At 38.7% G+C, this 13,331-nt stretch overlaps 3 protein-coding genes across 3 annotated transcripts in view; 1 reads left to right on the top strand and 2 right to left on the bottom strand.

Moving 5' to 3' along the window:
• LOC116286709 (uncharacterized) overlaps window positions 1-13,331 on the bottom strand; it is a 68,019-nt gene that overhangs the window by 54,017 nt on the left and 671 nt on the right. Inside the window, exons 2-6 of the mRNA XM_089032518.1 lie at window positions 12,643-12,859; window positions 12,156-12,515; window positions 11,608-11,724; window positions 10,911-11,023; window positions 10,305-10,623 (exon numbers count right to left, since the gene is read on the bottom strand). Of these exons, the coding sequence (XP_088888644.1) occupies window positions 10,305-10,623; window positions 10,911-11,023; window positions 11,608-11,724; window positions 12,156-12,515; window positions 12,643-12,859 (1,126 nt within the window). The remainder of the gene's footprint in view (window positions 1-10,304; window positions 10,624-10,910; window positions 11,024-11,607; window positions 11,725-12,155; window positions 12,516-12,642; window positions 12,860-13,331) is intronic.
• On the top strand, window positions 69-3,388 carry LOC116292944 (dynactin subunit 3-like). Its single transcript, XM_089032661.1, has 7 exons — window positions 69-227; window positions 363-447; window positions 603-689; window positions 1,314-1,397; window positions 1,729-1,787; window positions 2,128-2,187; window positions 2,689-3,388. Exons 1-7 carry the CDS (start codon window positions 117-119, stop codon window positions 2,773-2,775), a joined length of 573 nt encoding a protein of 190 aa, XP_088888787.1. The 5' UTR covers window positions 69-116; the 3' UTR covers window positions 2,776-3,388.
• Window positions 5,943-8,206, bottom strand: LOC148910116 (ZP domain-containing protein-like). Its single transcript, XM_089033386.1, has 4 exons — window positions 8,021-8,206; window positions 6,868-7,096; window positions 6,481-6,764; window positions 5,943-6,151 (listed from the first exon to the last, which is right to left on the bottom strand). Exons 1-4 carry the CDS (start codon window positions 8,070-8,072, stop codon window positions 5,943-5,945), a joined length of 774 nt encoding a protein of 257 aa, XP_088889512.1. The 5' UTR covers window positions 8,073-8,206.

Raw genomic sequence — 13,331 nt, 5'->3', positions numbered from 1 at the left:
TAGAGTCAGGGGTATAACGTCATCTCGCTTCAGGCTTATTGGACCCGAAAATACGTCACAACGAAGCTATACACCGCTGTGTATTATAGATCGCATGCGCGTGTTTACGATTCAAGATGGCGGACGAGAAGGGAGAGGTGTTGACCATCCTTGAACGACGAATCGACGAGCTAGAATCAAAAGTTTTAAGCAATGAAGAAGATTTGAAGAAATTTCAAAACGAATCGGTAAGCTAGGATCACTTTTCCTAAATCAAAATCTGAATTTTCTAGATTTTAAGACGACCATAAAATCTTGTCATGATATTGTCTTACTCTATAAATTGGTGTGATATTTGCTCTTGGAATAATTCTTGTCAACAGTGCTTAGATACTCTGGTACGAGTTCAAAATGAACTACAGCGGTTGTCTACGAAATATTATCGAATATCAGAAACATGGAAAAAGAGTAAGTTTAGTCTATATGATTCAATAATTATAGGAATACAGTGTGCAAGTAAAAATAGTCTTTCACTTGGTGTGAGGGGGTGGGTCAATTTAGTATCAAATGGAGTGTGATTTAGATTACTATTTATTTGAATCATGCTGTAATTCTTTCTTTAGTAAAGGAGCTGGAGAACTATCTATCCACAGAGTTCCTGGAGAGAGTTGCATTAAGTGATGACGTCAAGGCAGATATCATCATAGCAGGTGACTATACATGGAATATTTGATCTTATGTTGCTAAGGTTTTTGTTCGAGGGCCTAATTTACAAACATATTCATGCAATGTCTTAATCATTGAAGCATGGATGCACTGCTTTTCGCCAATGAAACCCAGGTCTGATTTCCATGCAGGCTTTGGGGAAGCACCGGTGGCGTGCGCTGCAAATGCACCACCTCTCACCAATGTGGCCCGAGTTCGAGTCCTGCCGATCTCGATGTCGTATGTGGGTAGAGTTGTTTGTTGGTTCTCTCCTGTGCTTTGAGGGTTTTTCTCCGGGTTCTCCGGTTTTCCTCCCTCCTCAAAAATCAACTTCTAAATTCTAATTCCATATCTGGGCTTTCACTTAGTTTGGAGCCTAGCTCTGTTGTGATTGTCCCACGCTGTGATACAACAGCGATATGCTTCATAGGCTCAATGTCATATGTGAGTAAATGTAGAGTAACTTGTTGGTTCTCTCCATTGCTTTAAGGGTTTTCTCAAGGTTCTCTGGTTTCCTCCCTGTAAAGCTTGAATACAAGCCTCAGATTCAGGAGACTGAGCGAACACTTGCTGCATGTATTATTATTTTTTAACATTCGATTTACCAATACTATTGTATAAAATCCAAGGTGAAAGCCAGTTGCAATCATGCTGTGGAAAGCTTCATGAAATCGAGGACCTCAAAAAAATTGTGAGCACAGAACCACTGAAAGGTATTATTATTATATATATTATATTATTATTATTATTATTACTTTTTTACCATTTTCCATTTTTTACTGCTTAATCTAACAATCTCTTTGATTTCATTTTCCTCTAAATATTTTATTGTATTCATTTTTCCCTTTCCCATTTATGCCATTTTTCATTTACCTTTATTCCCATTTGTTGTGATATCCAGACTATCATCCTTTCATACTTTATCTTCAGTTGTTGGAATTAATTGCTATCATGTTAATATTAATAAAGAGAAATGAATGAATGAATAAGTGGAAAAGTACACAATGCACTATTTTTGATGTCATTGTTGTTAATGTTTTGCAGATCTTCCTACCTTGTCTTCCAAGATGCAGCCATTGATCGAAGTTCAAATCAACCACCAGGTATGTCACAACAATGTAGTACCACAGGAACCCCAACATTTGTACCCCAAAGTAACGCCACAGGGCTCCCAATAGACCCTTTTAGCTTGCACATAATATTTTCCCATTTTAAACCACATGTCATTCCCTTGAGTACCATTTCTTTGTTTAATGGTTGTGCATAAGAAGACACATGAGTCTGGAAAAAATCAAATAAAAAATCTTTTTCTCAAGAGAATGACACATTGTCTGAAATGGGAAAACTTTATACCTAAGGTAAAGAGGCCTACAACTGTATTACATTTGTTCTGTTTTTTCCTTCCAGTAATTCTGTTTGAATAATTTGTCTTCTGTTTGATAGGAAGAAACAGAACATACAAGTTCACAACTTAACAAGCTTCTTTCTCATTACAACAATATTGTATCCTTTCAGTTCTTGGTATGTTAGTATGTGAACAGAGAGGATGGAGAAAAGGAAGTAATTTGGGAGGTCAATGGATTTGGAAAGCAGTTCAGATCAAATGCTTCCCAAATTTTTTTTTTCTGTTTTTTATTCCCTCTCATTTTTTGTCTCTTGCTGTTTATTTTCGTATGTATTTCTTTATTCCTTCCTTCATTCGTTCCTTCCTTCCTTCCTTCGTTCCTTTGTTCGTTCCTTCCTTCGTTCCTTCCTTCGTTCCTTCCTTCGTTCCTTCCTTGCATTCTATCTTTCTTGCTTGCTTGCTTGCTTCCTTCCTTCCTTTCATTCTTTCTTTCTTCCTTTCCTTCTTCTGTTTTTTCTCTCTGATTTTTTCCGTTTCCCACAAGTCTTTCATTCATTCGTCCATTATGCAGTCACACTCTTTAATCATCAGACAGTATTAGTTACATGTAAAGTAATCCATAAGTATTCTGTATGTTCTCCTTGACCAACCATCCACAGGTTTCCATGTTATCAAAGCAATTCATTGAATGGGATAATATCTTAACAAGAATGGAAGTAGATCTGGACACCAAACCTTTAGAATAAATTATTCATCAAATATCCAAGCCTTATAACCTAGTACTGTATAGCAGAGTACAAACACTATAAGTGTGCAACATAAATACCACTAAATACTGCTAAATTATGCTAATCCTATTGTTTTTTATTGTTTAATTTAATTTACTACTAAATAGTGCAAAGTGTTGCACACTTTTAGTGTTTGTACTCTAGTTTAAGGAAAATACTCACAAATTAAGGGGTTTGTGGGGAGATGTGGGATGGTTTATTTAATGTATAGATTGAGATTTAAACTTCTGCACGACACTCAAAATAACAATAAATATTAACCTTTGAATCCATGTTTTTATCATTGGAATCAAAATCCTGTGAAAATTGTTTATCATCTTGTTTCTTACTGCAAAAAGTTACGTTTAGGTATACAATTCAGTAAGAAAACTAGTTGTAAAAGACAAAGTTTTGCTGTCATCTTGACAACATTTTTCATACGACCTGATGATGTTGTCGAGAAGACAGTGAAACGTCTTTTACAACTTGTTTTTTCACTGAAAAGTTACTAAAATTTCAAATTGTAAACAAAATAACTGGTTTCCTTTGAAAACAAACTCAAAGATGGAACAATAAATATGGCTTTACCTTATCACTCTTTATTTTCCTTTATAATTAAAATATTAAGGGTAAAAAAGCTACTTTTCACAAACAGTATCAGTATCAGTGTCATTCCGCTATTTCCAACTATAAGTTGATCAGCAGGGACTATATAGTCTACACAGAGCCAAAGTTCTGATGTAGTAGTCCTTTTAGAACTTTTCTGTCTTGTGTAGATTTCTTAGCTTGGTGTTTATCAACATTAAGAAGTTGACTAATTTTGATCCATGGATCTCTAACATATTTAGCAGATGGAATTGCAAACAGCAACTGTTTCGTTAAATTTGAATTTGGTCTTCTACAAACATGTGCAATGTACTTCAAGTAGCGTATGTATATAAAATCATGAAGTGCCAGGGTTCCCACTATTCTCTCCAGGTCTAAGTTCCTATATTTAAAGGCAAACGTTTCTTCTCCGTCACTATTCATTTTCCTTTCCCAGCCATTCCGTACCATTCTTCTTAGTAGACCAAACCAACAGGATTCAAGCTTTTTCAGTTCATCTTCATTTGGTAGTTCAGCCTCAGTACAGTAAGTAAGTCTGGATCTGATACAGGATTCCAAGAGTTTTCTGCGTGTATTCATAGATACTTTATGATCTGTAAGGACGTTCTTGAGCTCGTGGAATTTTCCTGTTGCACTTAATATTCTGTTATCGACAAAACTTTCCTTCTGATCACTATAAAACATATGACCAAGATACTTGAACTCTTTTACATTTTCAATATCATGTCCTGATATATTTAATAAGCTCTTCTTTTCCATAAGCTGCGCATCATGAAATACCTGTGTTTTGGTTTTCTTAAAACTTAACTCAAGCCCATATCTTAAGCATGTTCCATGGATAATTTCCAGTATCTCCTGTAGATCAGTAAGATCCTTTGACAGCACAACAACATCATCAGCATATAAAAGCCATTTAATTATCTCCACACCATTCATTCGTCCAGTACTCCGTTGATGACATGCATTAGTGATTGTATATGTACATGGTATTCCCCATCCATTTGGAAAGCGTTGGTCAATTTCACGGGCAGCGACCTTGAGTACCCAGTCAAAGAACCAATTGAATACTGGAGGACTTTCCACACCACCTTGTCTGGTCCCTGCTTCAATAGGAAAATCAGTTTTATCTCCACATATTTTCCCGATTGTTCCATCATACAATAACCATAGAATATCAATTAACTTCTCACATCCAGTTCTAACTTTCAGAACTTCATACATAATATGTCTGGGTACCTTGTCAAATGCAGCTGTTAAATCAATATACAGTGCAATTATACCACCTTCAGTGTTCTTTATTATCTGTCGTAGTAGAAAAACTCCATCAGTCGTTGATCTATCCCTTCTGAAGCCAAACTGAGCCTTTGAAATATTTTCCTCATAGCATTCTTTCAGTCGTGTGATAATTATCTTTGACAAAATCTTAGAGATGTTAGAGCCCACTGACAGTGCACGGTAATTACTTGCTTGATGTTTACCTCCTTTCTTATGGAGACAGGTGATGGAAAGCTTTAGCCAATCAGCAGGAATCGTCATTGTTAACCAGATACTATTTAATAACATCCAGAGAGCTGTAATTAGATGATTTGAGTGGATTCCATACTTCAACCCTTCAGGTGGTATATTGTCGGTGCCAAAGCTCTTCCCATTATTAAAACTCTTAAGAGCAGATATAATTTCTTCTTTTTCAGGTGGATTGGAATTAATTTCTATTTTCCGGTCATTAAATAAATCTGGATATTTCTCAGAATTTGCAAGCTCTGCAGGCATTTCAATGTCAGCTCTCTTCTTGAAGTGATCTTCAAAATAACTTTTAAGGTCAGAGGGTTTAATTTCAACCCTATTCTGTAACTTTGGGATCATACTGTAATTCTTTGAGAGAGCAAACTCACGTTCAACTTTTCTTGCATTACTAGCATCATTCAGTTCATTTGCCTTTTTCTCATAATATTCATTTTTGAGCTTTAATTTTAACTTCTTAATCTTATCACGTTGCTCTTTAGAGTTGTCAGAATTCTTGATTAGATCTAATAGTTCACTTGATTCCCATGGTTTTTTTAACTCTTTCTCCTTTTGCGCTACCGGGATTTCACTGTCTAACGCTTCATGAATGGCATAGACAAACATATTATTATAATAATATTTTATCTACAACCTACAGACTACGTAAGAAATTTAATGTAAAATCAAAAACTGTAGCAGAAAAAATCATATGCAAATATCATCATAGTACATTTTTAGAAAGTTACCATTAGTTTTATCTCATATAGAAAACCTTTGGTAACACTCTACAAAGCCTAACACACTAAAATTGTCTGCAAAATTATGCTATGGATTATTCCCATTATTTCTGAATCAAAGCTTAATGTTATATCAGTGTTTATAGATTTGTAGGAGAGGAGAGGGAGAAGGGGATAGCCCCTCTAAAGGGTACACAAGGAAAAAAGACTAGACAATTGACACATGACAAGGATAGGAGAGCCCTATTTTGTGTTTAAGGTATAGAACAGTTTTCTCCCCTTCTTTCTCATGCTGTCAATCTAGATTTCACTTTCATTCTTCTCGTCGCTGTCCACGTTTACCTGCTCATACGAGTTGACAGTAACATCCAGAGCGATGCTGGTTTGTTTGTTGTTTTGGCCACGCCTGCGGTTACGATAGACTATGACCAAGAGGAGTATTGTGAAGAGAAAGAACAACCCGCCAACGCCTCCTAGTCCACCAATGAGTTGCTTGGACTTTGATAATCCTGTCAAAACAGGAAATCAAATTATATTTTTACACGAACTCCTAATGGGCATTGATTTACAGACCTCAATAGACCTGGACCAACAGACTTAGAGGGCTAGACCTACTGACCTTGATAGACCTGGACCAACAGACCCAGAGGGCTATAACTACAGACCTTGATAGACCTGGACCAACAGACTTAGCGTGCTAGACCTACTGACCTTGATAGACCTGGACCAACAGACCCAGAGGGCTATAACTACAGACCTTGATAGACCTACTGACCTTGATAGACCTGGACCAACAGACCCAGAGGGCTGGACCTAGAGCCATTTACTAAGATCTTACCTTGTCGATTGTTACTCTTATCGTTGATCTTGCCTCCTTTCAATGGTCCAGCAGACAAGTCATATGCTGTGGAGCCGTCAGCAGCTTCTCGACGTACTCTGGAGCTGCTGATACAACCTTGTGTGCACCTTGAGTTGTTTGTGTTACGATGACAGACAATCAGCTCACAGTGTAGATACACCAGGAAGGTGTTGGAATACACAAAACGAAGCGATCTGATGGAGAACCGCTGGACTTTACTGTTTGGGTTGTACCAATAATTCATGGTTGAGTCGCGCACGCATCTGTCAAAAGAGTAAAATGTCTTATCAGGTGTTTGAATATCAGTTTTAAGTTAAAGATGTCAAAGATTTGTTGACACTAAGCTGAGGTGAGTGAGTCCCTTACCCTCTCTGTAGAAACACGTGCTGTGGAGTCGCATTGGGATCATTAGAAGGCGTAGCACGACAATTCTCAGCAAACACGACCAGATCAGCGTTGGTATTCTTGACTTCATACTGAACCCACAGAGGCTGGTTTGGGTAGACAACCACTGGGTAAGCGAAAACTGAGTAAGGTTTTAAATAGCTAGAAGTCTGGTAGAAATCCATGGAGAAGGTGAAGTTGCCATAGGATCCTGTGAAAAGAGATCAAGAACTTCAACTGGATTTCATACATTTCAAAAATCATATTTTCGCAAGTTTTGAACTCAGTTCCTTTAAACTTCCCTGTCGACAATAATTGTAATCTGCTCTTTCTAGGTTCGGTGGTTCGGTGTTTCGGGGGCTTTGGTCATGCCCCCCCCCCTCCCCCCCCTTCCCAATTCGGAAAATCCTGGATACGTCTCTGAGGTGCTCATCTTGGTTTTTATCTGAGTTCTCCACTTTCCTCCCTCCGTAAAAATCAACATTTCCTAATTCCAATTTAACAAAACTTAAGGACGCGATGTTCTGCGCAAGACAATAATTTCCATCAAATTCCAATACCTTCAGACGCAACCACTGTCTTCTTTGATGGTGAAAAGGACGCACTGACAAAACGGCTTCGTTCATACGAACAGAAGAACCGTAGGAGAAGATTTCTGTCACGTGTGATAGTCAGACCATTCACTACTGATTGGTAGCGGTTGTCAGTCTTCACCTGCGATTCATACATACAATTTACGATAACTTACGAATTTCTCGCGTGCTGATTGGCTATACAAATTTCTCGCGCACTGATTGGCTGTAAAAATTTATCGCGTGATGATTGCCTATTTCTCATCAATAAGAGGACAGACACAAAAAACTGATGTCAATTTGTTAAAAATACGCAATGTATTTGGCTGGTCAATGACAATAATTTATACTGTGGTGATAACAAGTTTATTTTCCATAAATACAAAAAGTTAAACCGCTCACGGTACGCCGGGATCGTAGAGTTGGAGTAAAAACAATACACGATCGAAACAACGGTATGGTTACAAACGTACGTGTTTCACACAGTTTCTATAATATTCAAGTTCCCTTCTTATTCGCTAGGGTTTTTTTTTTCTGCTGAAGATACGATTCAAATGATTTACCTCGTTCCAGAATGTGATTGTTTTCTGGTTTTCTGTGTACGTCGTACCACATCGGTCCAGAGGTGCACGAAGTCTCCTTGTGCCAGGTGTCTTTGTCGCTCTACATGATGGGTCGTTCAGGTGCAGATTACGCCAATCAATGTCAGAGAAGTACGAGTCCTCCAAGTCAATTTGCATGTAATTCTCGCCGCAAGTTACATTTGTTTTAAGGTCTGGAATGGAAAATGTGGCCTCATTAACGGTTGTGGTTGATATAAGGTTTTTGTTGTTTGTAGTGTAGTTGTGGTGATGGTGGTGGTAGTCGTGGTAGTGGTGGTCATAATGGTAGTGATGGTGGACGTATAGACCTCTTCGACTTGGGCGTAATGTTTTCCCATTTCAGACCACGAGTCATTCCATTGAGAATAAGATTCTTTATTTGAGTTGTATCCATATTCATTTGACTTCTCATGTGCAACCATTAAACAAAGAAATAATACTCTAGGGAATGACACGTGGTCTTGAGAATAAGATTCTTTATTTGAGTTGTATCCCTATTCATGTGTCTTCTCATGCTCATCCGCTAAATAAAAAAAATATTCTCAAGGGAATGCATGGCACGTGGTCTGAAATTATATAAAAAGCACCAAATCTGTGCTCAACTTACTTGATTCACATTGTCTGCCACTGTATCCACTTGGACAAGAGCAGTAATACCAGTCACGACCACCCCGGCAAGTACCTCCGTTACGACAAGGGTTATTGTTACACTGATGCAAATCTAGATTCAAAATGAATAGTATCTCTCATATTAGAATAGCATTTTTCCAGTTAAACCGGTCTAATGGTGTTAGTTGGGCATCAACTGTGGCGTCATATACAATGTTATTGTTACTTGCTAGTCTGACACTATTGCCCAGTGTATCCATAATGACACGAACAATGATATCCTCTATTAAACCCTTTATTGTAACAAGTGCCTCCGTTACGACAAGGGTTACTGTTACACGGGTACATGCCTATGTGGACAGGGCCGCAACCAGAACTTTTACAGGGAGGGTGCACATCGAAGAAAATCGGACCATTGATCGTTTTTTTTTTTTTTTTTAATTTTTATTTTATTACCAACTGAATGGCGTAACTAGGGATCTTGCAGGGAGGTGCACAGGCAATAATTTGCAGAACCAAAAAGAAAAAAAAGGTAACCAAAAGAAATCAGAATCAAAAAAAAAAAAAAATTACGACAAGGGCCACTGTTACACGGGTACATGTCTAGATTCAAGATGAATAGGTTATCAGTTAGAATAGAAGCATTCCCGTTAAACCGGTCTAATTATTTCAATTGGGAATCAACTGTAGCGTCAAATAAAATGCTCTGTTGCTTGAGTGTTACTTACTAGTCTGACATTGTTGTCCAGTGTATCCTCTAGGACACGAACAGTAATATCCTCTATTATGCCAATAATAATTATGGCAAGTACTCCCGTTACGGCAAGGACCACTGTTACACGGGTACATGTCTAGATTCAAAATGAATCAGATTATCTCATATTAGAATAGCATTTTTTCAGTTACTAGTCTAATGATTTCAGTTGCGCATCAACTGTAGCGTCAAATACAACATTGGTCTATATATTGTATGACTGTTACTTACAAGTCTGACATTGTTGTCCAGTGTATGCATAAGGACACGAACATCTGTACCAGCCAACACCACCCTGACAAGTACCTCTGTTACGACAAGGGTTACTGTTACACGGGCTGATGCCTAAGTGAATTAGAAATGTGGTTTCTCATATTAGGAAAGAAAATTATCTCGTCATACCTGTGTTTATTTACTCAAAGATGTACGGAATCTTTTGGGCCACGATTTGATGCAATACCATTTATCTATCCTTACAATGAGCAATATGTACATTCAATAACCATCTTATTACCATTTCAACAATTCCCCCCATCCTCCCCCCCCCCCCCCCCCCTCCCCTTTCTCAAATCATTCATAATTCATAAGGAAGGCACCATCAAGGTACACCTGGTCGACCAACATTGATCCAACATTGCTTTGGATTGAATTAACATAGAAAGTTAACAACAAAGTTTATTCTTTTCTCGGTTTTCGTGATGCCAACCTAGCAACCTGGCGCTGCCAAAGTAACGTCAAGGTCACAGTGTGATTTTCAAGTTTTTTCGCAAAGAATGATTTCAAATCGTTGACAAATCACACAAATAAAAAAGGTGAAAAGGAAGAGGTATAAGGAAGAGGAAAGAAAAAACATTTTGACATCTTGGAAAAGAACACACATACCACATGTTTCATTAAACGAGACCAACCCATCTCTACAGCAAGTACTGTCCTTGTAATTTGTTAACGAGGCACGATCTGCCCAATATGTTCCTTTCAAGGGACTAGTATAATAGTCAGGCCTGAGGATTATAGCCATAAATATCGCAGCATTCCCAAGACAGGACGAAGCAGTCTGTTTCTGAGTCGAATTCATTTCACCATACATGACCCCAAAGCTTCCTGTAATGACGTAACGATTGGCTGGGGATGCTATGGTAACCTTGAGTAACTTGAGTCTTAGACCTGAGCACAAGAGTTGACTGGTACCATGATTCAGTACCTATTACGGAAAGCATATATAGATGTTTGGATTTGATGTCCACTTTAAGCAGAAGCTGATATTCCAGAATAAGTCTTGGCCAAAATTCATCTAATTTTATATTTCCACAAATTACTGGTTTGCATGACAACGTAAAATGGCGGCCCAATTGATCTCATTTAGAGATGCTAAACAAAGGACACATTTGTCAGTGCTTGACTGTCACGTGACACTCTCTAAATAAAGGCACAAGATAATAAAGAGGAGGAGAAGTAGAAATCTCTCGACAATAGAGTTACTAAATGTACCTCGGTCATGATACTGTTAGCATCGCTTTGTGTAACTGTGATGGTAGATGGTCCAACTGTGTAATGAATGCTAACAGCTGTGTGCCAGCAGTTGGTCGCCTTGGCAACTGCAACTAACAAAAATGTTGTCATATCAGACAAGCATATGACCCGACCTTGAACCTCGCTAGGAATCATGGAGCAAAGATAATGACTTTATACAAGTCAAACATTTATAGTGCAAAATAGATTTTAAGAAGATGATTTTAAAACAAACAAACATCAACCATATTAAGGATCCTTGAGTACCACTACTTAAAGTATGCATCAAAAAGGTCAAGCGATGCAAGAAAATGGTCACATGACCCAGAGCATATTATTGGGTATGACGTCATCCACCATTAAATTTTGATATCATATATATTTTTCAGTTTAGGAAAGCCATTATAGTTGACCATGGGTATGCGTTATCTATTCCAAATGCCTGCAGGAATATTACCTCGAAATTTAAAAAAGCTGAAAATATTAAAGACCTAAAATACCTTAGCGGAAACAGACAGCATTCGAAATCGGGGAAAAAAAAATCATTTCTCGCATATTTTGATGTTCGTCTTGTCTCCAAATCTTGAGCGCTCTTCGCATGTTTGTGTCCCTTGATATAAGCACGTTAGCCAGCCAATCAGCGTCAGATATTTTATGATTAATAACATAAACCTACCGGTTTCACAGCGTCTACCAGTGTATCCATAAGGACAGGTACAGTTGTAGCCATAATCTGTATCGATACAAGTGGCTCCATTACGACAAGGACTGCTGACACAGGTATTGTTGCTTTCTGAAACAGAAAATTGCCAACGATTAATCACGTGACTTTTGGGAATTGACTGGGGGGCAATTAATATGCAATCTGACTATTCTACGGCCTGCAACCAGAAATCAAGATACCCTTGTAACCTCCAAAGTCCTCCAAGTTTACAAATGCTAAAATCCCCCGCCCACCCCCCTCCACGTTAAAGCACAGATATTACCAGAAGTGAAGAATATCATATGTAGAAATCTAAATATTGATATAATATCGATCTGTAATCGTAATTTGTCTATTGTTTATTCCTCCTTTCTCTCCCTCTCCCTCACCCTCACCCTCTCCCTCTCTCACTCCCTCTCCCTCTCCCTCTCCCTCTCCCTCTCCCTCTCCCTCTCCCTCTCCCTCAAGCATCTAAATATTTTAATTTCTAACGTTATTGCTTTAGAAGCTAGACTTCTTACCGGTATTGTTACCACAGTAACGCAGGGCACAATCTTTATGTCCACGTAGAAGGTAAACGTAGAATTCTCCACAGTTTTTAACACGAATTGAATTGGAACGCGAACAGCAGGTGGTATTCCAGTTAAAGCACACCGTACGAGTCACGACACCGTCGGCTTGGGTAGGATGAGAACCAGTCATCCATCCTGGAGCAGCAGTACCACAGTGACGTACAGGGACACAAGATGTTGCTATGGCAGTGCCTGCATCACCCATGAAGCGGTACCATGCTGGAGTGATATACCTGTCGCATTTGTTCTTTATTCCCCGGTATCCTTGTGCACGGTCTGGTGCGTTGAGCACAGTGTAGTTGCTGCATTCTTGAAAACAATGATTTTATTCACTATAATGCATTAGAATCGACCCTCTTACCTTGAGCGTTAAGGGTTTTTTTTTCTCCCATCCGAACGGGAACATTATGTATATTCTAGCAAAACATGAAATTACCATCACGATAGCATGTCACAAAGACGTCTTCAATATGATGACAGTTGTGAATTCCCCATCCACTATGTCTACACTGTTGAATAGCACTCTCGCTGCCAGAACATTGTACATCATCAAGCCATATCTGTCCTGTTCCTCCTCCTCTGCCATGATAAGAAAGGGCACCAGCAAAGCCAAGCTGACGACAAACCACGTGGTGTTGGTCATGGACCAGATATCACCACACACTGTACCCCATACTCCATTATGAAGAACTGTAATCGACCAGAGAACCCCCCTCCTCTGAATGCGAACTGTGAAACAGGAAACAACTAAGTTATAGATACCCTGAAACAACCTCTGGGCTGATCTAAGTCAGGGCATGGCTAACTCACAATTGAACCCTGAAACAACCTCTGGGATGATCTATGTCAGGGCACGGCTAACTCACGATGGAACCCTGAAACACCTCTGGGCTTATCAAAGAAAGGACATGGCTAACTCACAGATCAAATGAATTAGCTTTTAGGCTTTGCAAAGGTAGCAAAACTCGAAAACCCTCGCGGAGCAAAACCTTAACTCGAATCGAGCCCAAGATCCCAGAGGTGAGGCTAGCGTATATTTCTTACACAACCTTGCATTCCCGAGCAGTAGAACAGTTACAAGATGAATACCAAATCGAAGATTGTGTTCAGCGCCACAACAATATC

Source organism: Actinia tenebrosa, unplaced genomic scaffold (assembly GCF_029948245.1).
Source record: "Actinia tenebrosa isolate PJP-AT-01 unplaced genomic scaffold, QUT_ActTen_1.0 PGA_scaffold1__47_contigs__length_23844297, whole genome shotgun sequence".
Lineage (NCBI taxonomy): Eukaryota > Metazoa > Cnidaria > Anthozoa > Actiniaria > Actiniidae > Actinia > Actinia tenebrosa.
The sequence above is the reverse complement of the archived record's forward strand: the minus strand, read 5'-3'. Positions and strand labels throughout refer to the sequence as shown.